This window comes from Choloepus didactylus, chromosome 9, assembly GCF_015220235.1.
Source record: "Choloepus didactylus isolate mChoDid1 chromosome 9, mChoDid1.pri, whole genome shotgun sequence".
Lineage (NCBI taxonomy): Eukaryota > Metazoa > Chordata > Mammalia > Pilosa > Megalonychidae > Choloepus > Choloepus didactylus.
In genome coordinates this window covers 29,080,362-29,101,622 of record NC_051315.1, presented here as the reverse complement: position 1 = coordinate 29,101,622, position 21,261 = coordinate 29,080,362, and the positions used below count along the sequence as shown (strand labels likewise).

Sequence of the window (21,261 nt, the reverse complement as noted above, 5' to 3'; positions counted from 1 at the left end):
GATACTCATAGTACAAGACTAGAGGAAGCTGAACAACAAATCAGTGACCTCAAGGACCACAGAATGGAAAATGAAAGAACAAAAGAAAGAATGGGGAAAAAAATCGAAAAAATCAAAATGGACCTCAGGGATATGATAGATAAAATAAAATGTCCAAATATAGGACTCACTGGTGTCCCAGAAGGGGAAGAGAAGGGTAAAGGTCTAGAAAGAGTATTCAAAGAAATTGTTGGGGATAACTTCCAAAACCTTCTACACAATATAAATACACAAAGCATAAATGCCCAGCAAACTCCAAATATAATAAATCCAAATAAACCTACTCCAAGACATATTCTGATCACACTGTCAAATACTGAAGAGAAGGATCAAGTTCTGAAAGCAGCAAGAGAAAAGCAACTCACCACATACAAAGGAAGCAATATAAGACTAAGCGGCCACCATGGGGTCAAGAAGGCAGTGGCATGACATATTTAAAATTCTGAGAGAGAAAAATTTCCAACCAAGAATACTTTATCCAGCAAAGTTCTCCTTCAAATTTGAGGAAGAACTTAAATTTTTCACAGACAAACAAATGCTGAGAGGTTTTGCTGATAAAAGACCTGCCCTACTTCAGATACTAAAGGGAGCCCTACCAATAGAGAAATAAAGAAAGGAGAGAGAGAGATACAGAGAAAGGGTCAGTACTAAAGAGATTCAATATTGGTTCATTAAAGGACAATAAGAGAAAGAGGGTAAAAATATATCCGACAAACATAAACCAAAGGATAGGATGCCTGATTCAAAAAATGCCTTCACAGTAATAACATTGAATGTAAATGGATTAAACTCCCCAATTAAAAGATATGGATTGGCAGAATGGTTCAAAAAATATGAACCATCAGTATGTTGCATATAAGAGACTCATCATAGACACAGGGACATAAAGAAATTGAAAGAGAAAGGATGGAAAAAATATTTCATGCAAGTTATAGCCAAAGGAAAACAGCAGTAGCAATATTAATCTCAGATAAAATAGACTTTAAATGCAAGGATGTTATGAGAGTCAAAGAAGGCCACTACATACTAATAAAAGGGACAATTCAACAAGAAGAAATAACAATCATAAATGTTTATGTACCTAATCATGGTGCCACAAAATACATTAGACAAACACTGGCAAAACTAAAGGAAGCAATGGATGGTTCCACAATAATTGTGGGAGACTTCAGCACATCACTCTCTCCTACAGATAGATCAACCAGACAGAAGACCAATAAGGAAATTGATAACCTAAACAATCTTATAAATGAATTGGATTTAATAGACATATATAGAACATCACATCCCAAATCACCAGGATACACATTCTTCTCTAGTGCTCGCGGAACTTTCTCCAGAATAGAACATATGCTGGGACATAAAACAAGCCTCAATAAATTAAAAAAAAAAAATTGAAATTATTCAATTTCAACATTCTCTGACCACAATGGAATACAATTAGAAGTCAATAACCACCAGAGACTTCACAAACACCTGGAGGTTAAAAATAAGGAGAGATGAAAACATTCCCAAATAATCAAAAGCTGAGGGACTTCATCACCACTAGATCAGTCCTATAAGAAATGCTAAAGGGAACTGTGCAGGCTGAAAGGAAGGGACACTAAACAATTGGCTGAAACCACATGAAGAAATAAAGATTTCCAGTAAAGATCACCTGGTAAATATAAATACCAATACTACTGTATTTTCAATTTGTAACTCCACTATTTATTTCCTGCAGGATCTAAAATACATAAACTGTAAAGATAAATCAGTGGTTTTGGACTCAATGTAAAATATGTAATTTTTGACAAGAACTACGTAAAGGTGGGGGAATGGAGGAGTATAGGAACCTAGTTTATGTGTCCTATTGAAGTTAAGTTGGTATAAAAGAAAACAAGGTTGTTATAGACTTAAGATGTTAAATTTAAGCCCCAGAGTGGACACAAAGAAAGTATCAGAGAATATGATCATAGAGATGAAAAGTAGAGTATGGATTACGAGAAGTGGGGGAAGGGGCATTGGGGAGTTAATAAGAAATGAGTGTAGGGTTGCTGTTTGGGGTGAAGAGAAATTCCTAGTAATGGATGGTGGGAAGGTGATGGCATTGCAACATAGTGAATGTGATTAATCCCACTAATGGAATGCTAGGGAGGGGTTGGAATGGGAAGATTTATGCTGTGTATATGTTTCCACAATTGAAAAAAAAGGACAGTCTAGATAGATAATGACAGTTAAATGCCATACATAATCCTGGATGAGATCTAAGAATAGAGGAGAAAAGGCTCAAAAGGACACAATTGGGACATAGGGGAAAAAATAAAATATAGAATGTAAGCTTTATATCAATGTTAAATTTCTTGAATCTTTTAACTACACTTAATGTGATTACATAAATGAATATTCTTGTTCATAGGAAATGTATATGTGAATTATATTATTTGTTCAAGGATGTGTGCAACTTGCTTTCATATGTTCAGAAGACAGAGCAATAGATGATGGATGATAGATAGGAAAGGAGGGAGGGAGGGAGGGAAAGAAAGAAATGGTAAAGTGACAAAATATTGAAGTTGGTAGATCTGGGTATCGGTGGAGGGGGGTTGCGGTAGGCTGGAGTTCTGTGTTTGGGGTTTGTATTATTTTTGCAACTGTCCTGTAAGTTTGAATTTATTTCAAAATAAAAAGTAAAACAAAAAACAAAAAAACAGAACAAAAAAAATGAGTGAGAGATGAAAACCTTCCCAGATTTTGAAAAGCTGAGGGAGTTCATCAGCTCTAGAATTGTCCTACAAGCAATGCTAAAGGGAGTCCTTGGGAATGAAACGAAAGGACAGTAGACAGTGGATCGAAGTGGCATAAAGAAATAAAAACCTCCAGTAAAGGTAACCACATAGATAATTATAAATGCCAGTATTATTGTGTTGAATTTTTGGTATGTAACTTTGCTTCCTCCTTCTTACAAGCTCTAAGGCCATATGCAAGGCATATACATAAATAGTATTGATAAATCTATGGTTTTGAACATACAATGTATAAAGGTGTAATTTGTAACAAGTACAACAAAAGGATTTGTGGATAGAGGAGTATTGAAAGAGTGAATGTGTATACCATTGAAGTTAAGTTGGTGTTAAATAAACTGTGATCATTGTAGATTTAATATATTATTTATAAGCCCCATGGTAATCACAAAGAAAATAATATATATACAGAAAGAAATGAAAAGGAATTCAATATGGTACAATTCAAAAACTCAAATAAAAATGAAAGTAGGCATTGGCAGAAGAACTGAAAACAAAAAGGTATATGAAATACAAAGACAAAATAGCAAAATGGCATAACAAAGTCCTATAAATGGCACTCAAAAGGCAGATTGGTATAATAGATAAAAAAGCATAATCCATATGTTCTTTACAAGAGACTGACCTTAAATTCAGAGACACATGTAGGTTGAAAATAAAAGGATGAATGACTGTATATCATGGAAATAGTAACCAAAAGACAGCTTTGATAGCTATACTAATATGAAATAAAATAGACTTTATGTCAAAAATTATTATTAAGGCTGCTGGTTTGAAACTGTTATGGACCCCAGAAGAGCAATGATCATTTAACCCAATCTTGTTGGGTGGAAACTTTTGATTGAGTGTTTCCATGGAGATGTGACTTACCCAACTGTGGATGATACCTTTGATTAAATTATTTCCATGGAGGTATGGACCCCACCCACTCAGGTGGGTGTTTTTTATTTCACTGTAGTATTTAAAAAAACTCAAGAGAGGAACCAGATGCTTGCTGATGCTTAGAGATGTTTGGAGATACGCGTAGAAGGATGTTTGGAGAACCTAAGAGATGAAGCCCAGAGCTTACCCTTGAGAAGGTAAGAGAGGACCACCAGATGCTTAGAGAGAAGTGCCCTGGAGAAAGAAGCAAGGATGCACAGGGGCTGAGAGAAAGGAGTGAAGATAGAACCCCAGAGACATTTTGGAGAAAGCTATTTTGAAACACAACCTGGTAGCAGATACCAACCATGTGCCTTCCCAGCTGACAGAGGTGTTCCGGACACCATTGGCCATTCTTCAGTGAAGGTATCCTCTTGTTGATGCCTTAGTTTGGACACTTTTATGGCCTTAGAACTGTAATTTTATAACCTAATAAATCCCCTTTATAAAAGCCAATCCATTTTGGGATTTTACATAATGGTAGCTCTAGCAAACCAGAACAAGGGGCAAATAAAGTCACTATATAGTGATAAAAATTATAAATATATATAGCCTAATGGCAGAACCCCAAAATATATAAACCAAAATTGACAGATTTAAAGGTAGAAATAGTTCCACATTAATAGTAAGAGATTACAATATACCACTTTCAATAATGGAGAGAACATGTACACATAATATCAATAAGGAAACAGAAGACCTAGTTATACTCTAAACCAACTAGATCTAACAGAGGTATATAGAACCCTTCAACCAACAGCAGTATAACACATTGTCTTAGTTAGGGTTCTCTAGGGAAACAGAATCAATGAGAGGTGTCTATGAGTATAAAATTTATAAAATTGACTCACGCAACTGTGGGTATGCACAAGTCCAAATTCTGTAGAGCAGTCAGCAAACTGTCAACACCAAGGAAGATGTCCAATGAACTCCTCAGGAAACGAACCGGCAACTTCGACGAACTCCTTAGGAAATGCTTCACTGGGCAGCCGAAGAAGTGAAGGTTCTCTATCTGTCTCACTTATAAGTCTTCAACTGATCAATTGGATTAAATCCAACCAATTGCATTCTCTCATTGTGGAAGACACGCCCTTTGGTGAGTCATCAGTCATAGCTGCAGTCAATTGACTGATGATTTAATAAACCAGCCTGTTGGTTTATTAACCAGTCACAAATATCATCGCAGCAATTGTTAGGCCAGTGTTGGCTTGACCAGACAGCTGGGTACTATCACCTGGCCAAGTTGACACATGAACCTAACCATCACACACATATTCTCCTTAACTGTACATGGGTCATTCTTGAGTGTAGACCATATTTTAGTTCACCAAACAAGTGTCAATAAACTCAAAAATATTTAAGTCAAATAATGTGACTCCTCTAAACAAAATCTGATGCAATGGAATGAAGATAGAAATCAGTAACAGAGGGAGAACTGGAAAATTCACAAATACTTGGAAATCAATCAGTGTATTCTTAAACAAGCAATAGATTAGTGTTATTTTCTAATATCTTGAGGCAAATGAAAACAAAAACATAACATACCAAAACTTATAGGATGCAACAAAGGCAGTTCTGTGAGAGAAATTTACAGCTCTAAATATTTACATTAAAAAAGAAGAAAGATCACAAGTCAGAGATCGAACCTCACAAATGGAAGATCTAGAAAAAAGAAGAGCAAATTATACCCAAAGTGAACAGAAAGAAGGGAATAACAAAGATAGAACAGAGATACATGAAATAGAGAAAAGTTCAGGGCCAGATAGTCTCACTGGGACATTTTATCAAACATTCCAAGAAGAATTAGCACTGTTTCTGCTCAAACTCTTCCAAAAAATTGAAAAAGAGGGAACACTACCTAACTCATACTATGAAGCCAACATGACCTTAATATCACAACCTGATGTAGATACTACAAGAAAACTACAGACCAATATATCTAATGAATACAGATTCAAGAATCCTCAAAAAAATACTTGCGAATTGAATCCAACAGGACATTGAAATAATTGTACATCATGAGCAAGTAGATTTTATCCCAGGTATGCAAGGGTGGTTCAACACAAAAATACCAATGTAATAAAAATAAAGTTGAATGTAAATCAATTAATGATCCTAAGGGAAAAACCCTATATCATCTCAATTGACATGGAAAAGGTATTTGACAAAATTCAGCATCCTTTCTTGATAAAAGCACTATGAAAGGTAGGAATGGAAGGAAAATTCCTCAACATGATAAAAGGTATATATGAAAAACCCATGGCTAACATTGTACTGAAAGATGAGAGATTGAATACCTTCCCTTTAAGATCAGGAACAAGACAAGGATGCCCACTGTCACCACTTTTATTTAGCACCGTAATGGAATTTCTATCCAGAGAAAATAAGCAAGAAAAAGAAATAAAATGCACTCAAATTGGAAAGAACTAAAACTTTCCCTATTTGCAGGTAACATGATCCTAGGTTAGAAAATCTTGAAAAATCCACATCAAAACTACTTAGAGCTAACAAATGAATTCAGCAAAGTGGTATGGTACAAGAACAACGTACAAAGATCATTAGTGTTTCTATAGTGTAGTAAACGATTTGAAGAGGAAATCAAGGAAAAATCCATTTGCAATAGCAACTAAAAAATCAAATATATCTGAATAAATGTAATCAAGGACATAAAAAACTTATATATGGAAAAGTGCAAAACACTGCTGTAATAAATCAATGAAGACTGAAATAGGGTATTCCTTGTTCATGGAATTGAAGACAGATGCTGTTAAGATGTCACTTCTACCCAGAACAATCTACATATTCAGTGCAATCACCATCAAATTTCTAGCATCCTTCTTTCCAGAAATGGAAAAGCCAATCATCAAGTTTATTTAGAAGGTTAAGGGATCCCAGATAGCCAAAATCATCTTGAAAAAGAATGAAGTTAGAGGACTCATACTTCCCAATTTTAAAATTTATTACAACGCTGCAGTAAACTAAACAGCATGGTACTAGCACAAGGACAGACATAAATAAATGGAAACAAATTGAGAGTTCAGAAATAAACCCTTATATCTATTGCCAATTAATTTTTGGCTAAGTTGCCAAATATACTCAATGGGGAAAAAATTGTCTCTTCAACAAATGGTGCTGGGAGAAGTAGATATCCATATGCAAAAGAATGAAGGTCAATCTCTACCTCACATCATAGACAGAAATGAATGCATAAAGAATAAAAGACCAAAATACATGAACCCAAACTATAAAATTCTAGAAGAAAACATAGAGAAACATATTTAGGACCTTGTGTTAGACAATGATTTCTTAGACTTCATACCAACAGCTTGAACAACAAAAGAAAAATAAATTGGACTTCATCTAAACTAAAAGCTTTTGTGCATCAAAGGATTCATCATGAAATAAGTGGGAGAAAATATTTGGAAATCACATACCCAATAAAGGCTTAAAATCCAGAATATATAAAGAAACCCTGTAATTCAACAACAGAAAGACTAGCAATCCGATTTAAAAAGTTGAAAGACTTTAACAGACATTTCTCCAAAGAAGATATACAAATGGTCAAAAATCCCATGAAAATATGCTCAACATCATTAGTTATTAGGGAAATGCAAATCAAAATCCAATGAGATACCTTTCCACAAGCACTAGAATAACAAATATTAAACAAATGGAAAATAAAGGTTGGCAAGATGTGGAGAAATAGGAACACTAATTCATTGTTGGTGGGAATGTAAAATGGTTCAGCCACTGTGGAAGGAAGTTTGGCAGTTCTTCAAAGAGTTAAGCATAGAATTATGTAGATCAAGCAATCCTTCTTCTAGATGTATACCAAAGCAATTGAAAGCAAAACTTGAGTAGTTATTTGCACATTGATGTTCATAGAGAAATTATTCACAGTTGCCAAAAGATAGATGCAACCTAAGTGTCCATTAACAGATGAATGGATAAATACAATGTGATATATACATACAATGGAAAATAAGTTAGCAGTAAAAAGAATTATGATCTGATTCATGCAGAGATATCATGTTGAAATAAGCCAGATACAATGGACAAATATTGTATGATCTCACTGATATGAAATATTTGAATAAGCAAATTTCATAGAGTCAGAAACAAGAATAAATTTACCATGGGCTGGAGTGAGGATAGGGAATCGAGAGTTAATGCTTAATTAGTACAGAGATTCTGTTTGGGGTGGTGGAAAAATTTTGGTAGTAAATGGTGGTGGTGTTACCTAAAGTTCACTAATATATTAAAAATATTTATTAAAAATGTCCTCTGTCTCTCTCCTCTGTGACACTGTGCTGTCAATCCCCAGTCTGTTATTCATCATAGTTTATAATCACCTCCCAGTGAAGTCTCTGAACACTAAAAAAAAAGAAAAAAAAATCTTTCCAACAGTGTTCACTGTGTTGAGCATTTATCTCCTGTACATTCTGTTATCATTGCAGTTGCTAAACCATATTGCAATTATTTGCTTACTTATCTGGTGCATCTATTAGATTAGTATCTCCGTGAGGAGACACACTAAATTTTAGTCATCTTTATAGTCCCAGAACCTAGCACAGCACCTGGCACATGGATGAATTAATGACTACATGAGTAGGGCAATGAAGAGTCAAGTATCTCCATGTATCTTCTCCTAGCATGGTCTCATCTCCAGGCATTTCAGGGATTCTGAGCAGCATTATTTTCTATGGGTTTCATGGTTATTATTTCAGCACTAAGTCAATTCACTGGATTATATTAGATCTGAAGCACTCATAAACTGTGACCTTGAATTCTATCATCATTGTATTTTTCTATCCAACTTCTCAGCTCCAGAAGCCAACACTGGTGGTTATATTTGCTAATCCTTTTGAATTCCCATTTACATCATTGATGACAATTGCAAGGGTCCTTGATCAAGCTTCACTGAAGTGTCTATGCATAATCTTGGTACTTTGAAATGTTGACCTTCTAATATATTGAAGGACTTTTATTTCTCATGAGTAGCGATTCTTGCTAAAATCCTTGAAGTGAGTAGAAAATGTTGACCATGTCCAAATACCACAAATACAAGGCCTTTCCCCCTATTTTTTAAATTGTACATAAAAACTTTCTAAAAACTGCTACAACCACTTTATCATCAAAGCTACTTTAAAGAAATAATGTTTTGTAGAAAGTTCCTGTAAATGCACATATATGCTATGCAACAGCTTGATGAATAAACTTTTTCAAATTCTAAGTGAAACTATTATCCACTTTCATTTTTAGTATATAGAAGTGCAACTACTGAGCACAGGGGAAAATTGCTTCAAAAAGAATGTTGAAGTTGTGAAACAAATGTTGAAGAGTATACCAATTCAGTTAGGAATTTTGCCTTCAGGGTGCTGGAAGCATAATCACAATAGGTTAACTTTAAGATGTGCCATACCTGCAGAGCTTAGATATTGGAGGTTTAATCCTTAACTATGCGCAGCTTCCTTGAGGAGGATTGGTCCTGTCCTCAGTGTTTTTATGGTTGCCTGTTTATTTGTGAAAACTCATGTAATCAATTTCTGTTATTAAAATTCTGCAGGATCTCATATTTAGAATCAACTGCAGGTCACAAGTGACATATTTTTCTTTTCTTTGTTTTTCCTTCCAGTCCCAGGAAACATTGAACAGAGCACAGTAAAATTAGGCTTATTTAACATTTGAAGAAATATTTGAGTGAAAGCACAGTTAAAAAAATATGTATTTTTCATATATGTGAATAAATTGTTTTTTGAGACACACTTGCTATGTTTAACATTAAAATTTGATGTTAATTTAAAATGATTTTGGTAAATATTTTGCAATTGAATCAACAGTTGTGATAAGGATGTGAAAACAAATTTAGTGATATAGTTGACTTGGGTGGAAGACATGAGAAAAGAGTATTTTTCTTTTTTATGAGATTTAATTACTTAATATCTTCTATAAATGTTATTACATTTTAACATAGCCTAGAGTATTAATATTTGCTATAAAATATGAGACAATGAATGGCAAACTCTAAGTTATCTATTGTAGTATGATATTATAATACTTACTGTTACTTTTCTGTAACTGTAATTCAATATAGTCATAAATTCCTCCAAATTTAAATGATATGGTTGCTTTCTTTCCTCTAGTCAATCACAGCTGCCCTGATGATCAGTTTAAATGCCAGAATAATCGCTGCATTCCCAAGAGATGGCTTTGTGATGGAGCTAATGATTGTGGGAGCAATGAAGATGAATCCAATCAAACTTGCGCAGGTAAAGGTTTGTTGGATATGTCCATAAATCTCCTCCATCCTTGGTCACCATGAAAATGCAGGTCAGTGCTTTGAATAAGCCAAACTGTCCTAGTGCTGATGATCTGGCTGTTGCAGTAGTAAGTGAATCCAGAGTTTGATGCCATGAATGCTAGAATACAAATTATCTTTTACTTTAATCCTGGGCTTGACTCTGCTTTCCAAAGTAATTTGGCACTTTATCTATCTATATGGGTTGACTGTCAATACACTACTCGATACACTGCTTGGACAAGACTTGTTGCTGCTAAATCTTATGTGGCAGTGGAGGCTGAGGTTTGTTAATGTGCTGTGATGTAAGTCATCTCATAAGGAGGACTTTTTTTTTACTTTGAAAAAATAATTTATATATTTTATTTACTCTGCCTTGGAAGACATCTGTGAATACTTTTATGTTAATGATAAATTATTTATGTGAGGTGTTTTTTTTTTTTTTATTTTGTCATGAAGTCCCAAGACCACTAAGCCTATTTATATTTCTGTATAATCTATCCCATTGTAATAAATCTTTGAATCCTCAGCCAGATTCTTGTTGAATGGAAATATACAGCCTGTGGTACAAGTTATAACACAGTGCAAGAAAGGTCATTATTAGTCAGATAAATGTTGAAAAATGATACTGACTAGCAGCTGCCTTGTGTTTTGCTTTCAGTGATGAAGAAAAAGCAGTTATGTGATGACTCATATCAATATGATTAGTAAAAACTGATTTTTTAAACCATCATGTGCAGCAACATAAAAACATATCAACCACTTCACCAACTCTTTTTCTCTCTCTGCCAACATAACCCTTTCTAAAAATAAAAATAAAAATAAAAATATTGGATTAGTGAAAACTATAGAGGAAGCATAGAGACAAAAGACCCCAGAGCTCAAGAAGCCTCATTTGTACTTTTATTTTTGTTTTTTTTTAATTTCTTTATTAGAGCAGTTAATAGGTTTACAGAAAAATCATGCAGAAAATACTGAGTTCTCATATGCCAATCCCCCTCACACACACAGTTTTAGTGTGGTATTTTTGTTTCAATTGATAAAACAATAGTATTATATTATTAATTATAGTCCATAGTTTGCATAAGGGTTTAGTCTTTATGTTGAACATTTCTATGGATTTAAAAAAAAAATTTTGTTCTGGAAACATATATACAATCTAAAATTTGCTATTTTAACTACTTTTAAGTGTACAATTCAGTGGTTTTACTAATGTATACAATGATGTGCTACCATCACCACCATCCATTACCAACATTTTTCCATCACCCCAAACAGGAACTCTTTATCAGTTAAGTATTAATTCCCATTTCCTACCTATACCCTTGCCCCTGACAAACTGCATTACAGTTTCTGACTCTATGAATTTGCTTATTCTAATTATTTCATAAAAGTGAAATTATACAGTATTTGTCCTTTTGTTTCTGGCTTATTTTATTCAACTAGATGTCTTAAAGGTTCATCCATGTTGTAGTATGTATCAGTATTTCATTCCTTTTTATCACTAAATAATACTTTATTGTCTGTGTATACCACATTTTGTTCATCCTGCGCTTTTTTTTTCTTGTCCCAGTTTTCTCTCAGAAAATCTTGTACCTCTCTGCACCTTTGTTCCCTCATATATTTCTTTCAGCTCTATAAGAGTATTAACTAGAATTTTTTTTCCAAAGAGCTTTTTACTACATACCAAAAAAAAAAACACATCAAAAATACAACAGCAAAAGGAGTAAAACGGCCACCAGTCCATAATTCTAACCTGAATTTTATATTCACTTTTTTTCATAGTGGCATATTTGTTGGGGTTCCATGAGTAGGTTACTCTCTGTCACTTGATTAAAAGCTATATCCAATATTTTGGAGTAACCAAACATTTTTCATGATTGTGTGTGTGTGTACTTGTATCACATAAATTTGATTTGCCAAAGACCTTCTAACAGAAAGACACCTCCAGTCACCATCGGGTCCCAGGTCTCTGCCTTCGAGTCCTTCCATTTAATGAGTGAGGCATGGGAAGGGGGACTTACCCAAACTCACATCGTTGGCAAGAGTGGTGTGAGTGTAGGGCAAACTGAATCCATTAATTCAGTCTCCAAGGTCATTGCTCTTTATATCAAATCTTATTGTCCTGCAAATTAGCTGGAATTTGAGATATGGTAAATGTAACTTCCTCATGTTGCTCTTGCAAAATTCCTATAAATAACAATGATGCATCTTTCTAAACCAGAACAGTTAATATTCTTTTAAGATTAAGGTTAATATACTTCATTACATCCTAAATAGACAGCTCTGCTTTCACCATAAAATTGAAGCCATTGCTGACTCCATTCATAATATCATGTTTTCTTTATATATGTTAGATTTTTAAAATACATTTCTTTCTACATGATTTTTAATGGAGTTTTTGTGATTGACTAGTTACTTATGGTAGTAAACGTGGAAGTGCTTATGTTTAAGAGCAAAGAAAACAAACAATCCTAATTAGTAAGATTTCTAAAACTCTCAAAGTCTTTAGTCTTCTAGGAAATAGCATATAACTTGCCTGCACCTCAAGATACATTTTAAGTGATGCCAGTTGAAGTCTGCCCCTCAGTGCTAGATTCACTTGTCAGGATATTTATGATAGCTATTATGGCCAAAGGACAGTTTTAATAACTTGAATAAAAAAAAGAAAGAGAAAAATAAATACATCTTTTAGCTTTAAAAACTATAAAATTTGTGGTTGTGTTACAATGTATTTCCATTTCATTTTACCCAAATAGCTTGCATATTTTATCATACTGGAAAAAATATGGCAAATTAATATAAATCATTTCCCTAGCTGGATTATTTCCATATATTCCTAGATATAGTGTATTTATGGACATGTATCCTACAGAAAAGACTTCTTGTAGAGGGATTATTTTAGTAATTGAATCCACTATTCTGTAGCCGTTAGCATCACAAATACTTTATATCTAAAAGAAAATCCTTTCCTACAAGAAGCCAATTTCCTGTTTTGTTCCTTTGAGATTCCTCCCTCATGAATCTTTTCATTCAATAAATATTTATCATGACACTGGGGATCGAAAAGCACACAGTATCTTTCTTTAAGAAGTTAAGAATGAAGGTGGGGAAAAACAGGCCATTCCAATGCAAGATTCAAAGTGCTAGATTGAACCGCATGGGAATCCATAGGAAGAGCAACTAATTTAGTCTTTGGGTATCGGGGGAAGGCTTCCTTAAGGAGGTGATGTCCCAAACTGAGTCTTAAAAAAAGCATAAGAAAAATGCCTAAATAACAGTTCAAGCAATTTAATTAGGAAAAAGAAATAGTCTGATAAAACTAAGCATTGGCAAGATTGTGGAAAAGAGAAACTGTCATACACTATCATTGGATGTGTAAGCCAATGTTCCCCATTGGAGAACAATTTGGCAGAATCTAGTATATATGAAGATGTGCCTCCTCTTCAACTTTATAATTCCATTTTAGGCTTATAATCTAATGACTATGCACAAGGAAACATGTATAAGAATGTCCATTGCCTTTTACAGATAATACCTTAAAATTATAAACAACTCAATTGTCCATTAACAGGAAAATGGATAGATATATTGTGTTAATTCACACAATGGAATACTATTCATAATTAAACTGAATGACTAGAATTTATTTATCAATGAGAATTAATTTTAAAAACAATATTAAACAAAAAAAGAAAGTTGAAGAATATAAACAGTTTAGTACCATTCATATGAATGCAAAACAATTCCATATAGTGCTTGTGGATTCATAAACATGTAGCGATGGGATTAAAAATATGTCTGGAAATGAAAATACAGCAAATTAAGCATAGTAGTTAGCTCTAGAAAGAGAGAGAGGGAAATGTGACTGGGAAATATTATGTGGGGGACTTCAAATGTAATTATAATATTTATTTTTTTCTTAAACAACAAGAAAACACAAAAGGTCAGTAGCAAATATAGAAAAATATTAATCTATGTTACAGCTATATTAGAGTAAACAAGTAGTAATGATATTTCCCATACTTCCCATTTGATAGAAATATTTCAGTGGAAAAAAAAAATGTCTTATTGGTGTAGATTGTTGGGAGGGGAGTGAGTAATGGAAGAGAGGGCTGGAGAGGGTGTCAGGAAGAGGAAGCTGCAAATACATGAACCAAAAGGCAGGAAAGCTGATACAATCAGGGGCTTGGTTGTTATTCCCCTGGAACACCCAAAATATTTTTGTCTACTTATGAGGGAGACTGTAGCCAAAGATGAGAAATGGCGAGAATTGGAATACTTTTTTTTTATAGTAACCACTGGCAGGCTTGGTTTCAAGTCTAGGCAAATTCAGACCTTAATTTTCCCACACTGCAGAATTCTGGTTGGATTACATAATACTTGTTCTCCTCACATCCTCCACAAATTTTGACTGAATTCATACTAGAAGGGTGTGAATGCATTAAGAAAATCTGATGTATTAAAGATCAGACTTTTATTCAAGAAAAGTTAAAGAGTGCATTTTGATATAACACAGGACTCTTTTAAATAGAATACTTTGATTTAAAATGCAGCAAAGGTGAAGTTCAGGAAAAAAATGTTGTGCTCTTTCTACTCCTCCTCCATATTGTTCCTATGTACTGGAGGATTTCTTACTGCTACATTGCTGCAGAGAAGCATGGTTAGTGATGGATGGGTAGAGGAAATTCCCATTGTGACGGTGAATCTCTGATCCATCTGCTAAATAAACTTTTCCACTGGAGGAGTATAAATTTGCTCTTCATTAGAGCATCACCTGCTATAAAAGTATAGTCCTCTGGGACTGCGCTGCTAATCTCACCTCAAAACTAATATAGATTTGGTGAGACAAGAATTGCAGAAAGTAAAGTTTGTGTCTTTGTGATATCAAATATAATTATACAAAGTGATAATTTAGTCAATCTGTTTATATCATGTAGACAGACATTAACTGAAAATTTATGGATAGTTGACACATCAGGTTCTTGGAAGCTCTTTCTCACTCTCCTCTCTAAATCACTTTTTGTTCTCCTAATGAAAGCAAACAATTTGAGAAAATTTTACTAGAATTAAACCTGAATGATTAGGGAAGAATACAGGGTTAGGAGAACATCAAATGGAAAAATTATTGATTGGATACATTTAATACCATGGGCCTTTTAGAACTTCATGGAGATGAAAATCTGGGATAATGTCTTTTTAAATAAAGCATCTAGGAAGACTGAAGGAATGAAGAAGTAGGGAATGAAGGAGGAAAGGAGAGATGTAGGAAAAGGGAGGAAAGGTAAAGAAAGGAAAGGAAAAGAAAGTTAAAAAAAAGGGAGGAAGGAAGAGGGAGGGAGGGAAGGAGAAGGAAGAAGAACTTTAAAAAGATCTGTCATTAAATTTATCTTAAAACACAAAAGATAGAAAGTGTTTACTGCCACCAGTGAAACAATACGGATAAGTAAGAGAAAAAGTAATAATCACCTTCACACCTTCACTATCCCCACATCTTTCTATCAACCAAACTAATGCCCTCATCTTGTGTGTCTTCCTCTCCATCCTCTAGGGTTATTCAAATGTATGCATATGTTTTCCCAAGTAGACCTGTTTATAATTGCCTGGAATTTTACTGGTTTTAGACTAAAAGCTATAATAAATTAACAGGAAATCTATAAATTTAGCCAAATTAGACAACATAGAAATATTTAATCCTATTTGAAATTTCAACATTGAGAATCTTCAGAAGCATACATGTTGCTGGAATACTTAAAATCAGTTAATTTAAAAAAATGTTCAATTTCTAAAAATGGAAAAATCAAATACTGCATAAAATAGTTTATATTCAGGGTCCTTATCTGTGTAGGTAAAGCAAAATACATAGCATAATAATTTTTATGGTGTTTCTAATTATAGGCATGGAGAAGAGAAACAGTATATTCAGTCCAGTACATCAAATCAAGCCAGTAAATTTCCCATTTGCTTTTCTTGAATAATCTTTAAAATATTCACACATAATGGATCATCTTTATATTGCTTTAAAGGGCATCAGCAAGTATATATCTTTTAAGAAATGCTTTTAAAAGTCATTGAAACCCCACTTTATGGAAACCCTTTGTAGTATTTTTGAATGACATGGCTTTGAAACACTCCCTGTACTGACCACTAATACACAAGTTCACAGGGTGTTTTGATGAAATAGAAAAACAAATTCTCAAGCCCAGGAAACAAGATGAATTCTAGAAACTAACCCATGTGCTTTTATCATAGACACAGGATCCCAGACCCCAACTGCTTGTTCCTCATCTGTCCAAACCTCATCTAATCAAAATAGCCATAGATCTGAGTATCTCCTTCCCAACTTCTCTCATTCCTTTCTCTGGTCCATTGAAAGAGTGAAAAGGAAATTGATAATTAGGAAAACAGATTTATAGCTCAGAGAGACAAAAAAAAAAAAATCCGAAGACAAACATTTAAAACATAAATAAACATGTAACAATCAAAGGCCTGGAAGTAAGCAAGGATAGAGGGAGGGGGCAGAGAAGCTATTTAGCCTTTCATGCTTTCAGAAGTTGACCTGATGGTAACAAAAATAGTCAAATTCTCTGAAGAATATAATCCCTGTATTTAATAATTTTATACGAATGCCTTTTGGCTAGCTTGCAAAGCAAGGTTCCATGTTTGTGTTCATAGAAACCCTTTAGGAGCCCAAAGCAGAATTCATTAATATAATTTCATTAAAAAATCATACATTCTGTGGTGATGGTTGCATATATTTGTGACTGTACTAAAAGTCTTTGAATTGTATACTTTAAATGGATTAATTGTGTGGTATATGAACCATATCTCAATAAAGCTGTTAAGAATAAAATAAAATACAAGAAAAACCCATACCTTTTTATATAGCTGTGCCAAAGGTCAGTTTTTTAAAAATTCATCTTAACGATAAATGTGTGTCTTAGAACATATGTTCTATGTTCATGCTCCATTCACTGGAGCATTTAGAGATCGAGAAGTAAACGAATTGACAGTATTAAAAGAAAAGATAACTCTGATTCCATGATTACAACTAGCTAAACTGAGTTATTCTCCAAATCTTTCCTCCTATGTTATAGCAAAAGTTTTCTTGGTTTCTTGGCAAACACTATACAAAATTCTTCTCCATTAATTAAAAGTTGGAAGAAATTTAATTCAACCATATATTCATAAGCATGTGTCAGGGGAAAATTCTAAAATAATGAATTCATAGCTTCATTTATGGAAGTGTGAGGATTACTGAGTATCTTGTCATTCAGCAGTAACTTTAATTAAAGGGTAAAGCATTTGAACTTTAGAGAAGACAAGCAAATTGGCATTGTCAAAAATTAAATAAAACTTTGTTTTTAAAATATTTTATCTTAAAAGACTATAACTATTGTTATGGACACAGAATTATTGCATGATGTTATTCTATCTTTGATGTTCTTCCAAAGAACCTCTAAATTTACTGTTTTATATTAATTGATCATCATAGCCAGAACCTGCCAGATGGATCAGTTTTCTTGTGGAAATGGGCGCTGCATTCCCCGAGCATGGCTGTGTGACAGGGAAGATGACTGTGGTGACCAGACGGATGAAATGGCATCTTGCGGTAAGTTATCAGTGAAACATTCTATTGTAGAAACTGACTGATAGAAGATTCTATCACTATCATCCCTTTTAAAAAGCTATTTATTTCCTTATAACTACAAGTTGGCAAAGCAGAAGATATGCTTCTTTTTATTACTACCTTTTGATACTGAATATGTATTTTAATGATAACTTCAGAACATATCCCATTCATGATGCAGTAACAGTATTCTTGGCTAAAATAAATGGTCCAAACACTGCAGGTTTATTAGGAAGTAGTTATCATAAGGCTAACAGGACGTTTGTAAATGGTCATTATTAATTTTGTGTGTAATGATTAAACTTTTCAATTCAATGCAATAGCTCATTGAGCAACATTTGGAGTAAAAGTTTCTTATTGGCATGTATTTGTTAAATTCTGAGAACAATAAACAATCTGAGCTGAGATTATATAGTTGACATGCCATTTGTTTGATTTCTATGGAGTCATACAGTTCTGAGTGACCAAATTCTTTATGTGTTTAACTTAATGTATTGAGGTTTTTTTTGTTTTTTTTTTTTTTTTGGCTTAAATTGTAGAAATTGATTTTATTTATTTATTTTTATTTTATAAACAAATAATATATTCTGGTCACTTCACTAATTCTGCTACTTTGAAAACAGTAAAAATTTATTGTTAAAGTTGAAATTTTAATTTCTCTCATTTATACTCATGTATCAATATATTTTATTACATCTGTTTCAATCATATATTGGGAGACAGAAGGGGAATGAACTGTTTTTTTCTGAAACTTGTCCTTTTTTTCAGGCATGGTTAGGAGTTTCAAAAATTACTATGGGGAAACGTTATCCATAAATTAGACATGTATAACATATTTATTAATATATGATGTAAATAGTAGACATTTTAATAATTTAACCTCAATTATATTTTTAACAGTTGGAAAATACATTTTTTAAAACCCCTCAATTCAAATGACTCTGTTTAAGAGGTGCATTCTCTGCTTACCTAAAACTCTTTTTAAAAAAGTATTCTTATCCTAGATTAACAAGTCTCTATAGACATTTGAATTTATAACACTTGATAAAAATAAGTAGTGCTAATTGATATGGTAAAGAAGACAGTAGGATTGAAAAGCAATGGTGAGGAAGATAGCAGTAGAGGATCATACAATAGCAAATATACATTCAGCATGTAGAATTACAGGAGCCTGCCCCCCAAAAGGGAATTGAGAATATAGGGTCTCTCCTTTCCAATGTTTAAACTAATCATTTGGTCCAAAACCTAACTGAGTCAGCCTCAAACTGGCTCTGTTTTTTAAGAGAACTTGATTCCTGTCTTGTTCTCTGCATCCTCATCCAGCTAAAGAACAACTTGAAAACATTAAATGAAGAGAGGCTCTGGAATCAGAGTGCCAATTCAGACAAAAAAACGTAAAAAATATTGAGAAAAAGTATGAGCTCATTAGAGAACTTCTATTAGGTCTTTGAGCTGACTTATTTTTAGTAAAAGGTATAATGCAACACTTTTTTCTTCATTTTAATGGCAATTTATTTGAATCAAATGAGGAAAAAAATTTTAATAATAATCTAAATAATCGTACCAGCAAACTTGTCTTTCAAGAGTTGAGGGGGGTGAGGAGTTGGAGGGGTTGAGACATTTATTTTCTTATTCAATCTTTACAACAGATCTTTGAGAAACATTACTGTCCACATTTTACAGATAAGGGAGCTGAGATTTGATACTTTTAATAAGTTTCCTGAGATCATTAGACTGGTAAATAGCAGGGCCAGGCCATGAATCCAGTTATGCTTAGAATGAAAGCCCAGACATTTCAGGTCAGGTTGATTTTGTTTGGGGAGCCATGCATGCATGGGAGCCAGTAGTGGGCAGATAATGCCATTATACTTCTGTGAGTAACTTATTTACATGCACATACATTTATAATGGCTTTTATTCCTTTACGTGTTTAGATGTTTCCATGTCTCCTGGTGGCGGGGAGGGACTGTTGTAGATTTTTCCCATTTCTGTAGGGTAAATACTCCCACCAGAGCTGATTACAAGTTACCGTCATGGTGTCACTGAATGCACTTTGGGAGATATGCAATAGCACACCACTATATAGTATTTCTACTGTACAGAAACAATGGATGTAAATAACCTCAAATGCAATATAGTAAAATAATTAGAAAATTTTGAGTCTTGAGTATTTTTAATTTTATTTTAACATTAATTATAAATTTATATAATTTATTTTTAAATAATGGCTGTGTGCTTAACACCTGATTCGTAAGTTCCAGAAAATTTGAAGATTGGCTTTCATAAGTCAAGCCACCACTGCACATGAACACATAGTGACAATTTAGCTGCCAGAAAGTTTGGTTTCTGAAATATGGCCAAATTTTACAGTGTTAGTAAAGAACCCACATGGATTATTCTTGATACCCTTTACACTTTACAATGTAACAACAAACATGTTTCTAAATATGTTCCATATTTGCCTTTCAAATTGTCATTTTAAATAAAAATTTATATCTGAAGAGAAGCTGACAGACAAGCTCTAGTAGGCGAAAATTCACTTTTAAAGTTGTAAAACAGAATGGCATAGATCTCTCTAATAACAGAAATTGTCCCTGTACTGATTACAAAATGACAAAGAAAATTGTGAATTGTTCAATTCACTGTAATTCTTAAAAAAAAAAAAATCACTAATCCTATTTGGCAGTAGTCTAGTAATAAATATAGGTTCAACTAATCCATGTTTTTATTAAGGATCATTATAAAATTTAGACCGACCATATTTCACTTTTGCCATTGGAATATGCCAAGTTCCCATGGGTTTAATACTGCTAGAAGACTGCAATCAGTTATTTTTATATTTTAGTTCCATGAACAATCTCTGTTATCTTTAATAGCTACTGTTTTATACTGTAATCATAGTAAAACTCAGGTTTAAAAATATGGGAAGCCTATGGTTGGCAGTGCTTCTGATAGTAATTAGGAGCTGAAGTTACTGGAACTGAGGGTCAAATTTTCAGTAGAATTCTCTGGTACCTATTTACAAACCTAATTCATTTTACTTGCATTTGCCTTCACAACAAGTTTAATTGCACATTCTAGGTTGAGATTTTATGTGGACAAATACTTACATAATTAGGCAGGCCCACTGAGGATTCCACTTTAATCAATCTTTAAACAATCTTTTAACTTTCTTAGAATTCTTCACATTTAGAGAGGAGAAACTGTAAATTGATGCAACAAACAAGAGGGAACGTGTTCAAATTGTGAACTCTGGGTCAGAAGTGGGCCTTATGTCAAGGAACTGTATGGTCAATTTCATTTACAGGATAAAACTTAGCACTAGTTGTCAACTTTAGCTGTTAATAAAAGAATCACCTATGGACCTTCAAAAGAAGTGCCAATGCCCATGCCTTACGCTAGACTAATTAAGTAGGAATCTCTGACAGTGTGACTCAATAATCAGTAATTTTAAAGTTTCCCAAGTGATTTTAATATGCAGTCAAATTTGAGAACCATTGCTTACTGCATAAAGTATATATAATAATCATTCAATAAAAGACTTATAGAAATTTTTAAAATGTAGATGTGCCCTCTTTTTCTTCTTTCTTCCT

The 21,261-nt window shown here is 33.4% G+C and overlaps 1 protein-coding gene across 5 annotated transcripts in view; it reads left to right on the top strand.

Moving 5' to 3' along the window:
* The window catches only part of LRP1B (LDL receptor related protein 1B), a 1,893,223-nt gene that overhangs the window by 1,111,960 nt on the left and 760,002 nt on the right, over positions 1-21,261 (top strand). For all 5 annotated transcript variants that reach the window (XM_037849262.1, XM_037849261.1, XM_037849260.1 and 2 more), the window contains 2 exons: positions 9,884-10,009; positions 17,534-17,650. In XM_037849262.1, the coding sequence (XP_037705190.1) occupies positions 9,884-10,009; positions 17,534-17,650 (243 nt within the window). The remainder of the gene's footprint in view (positions 1-9,883; positions 10,010-17,533; positions 17,651-21,261) is intronic.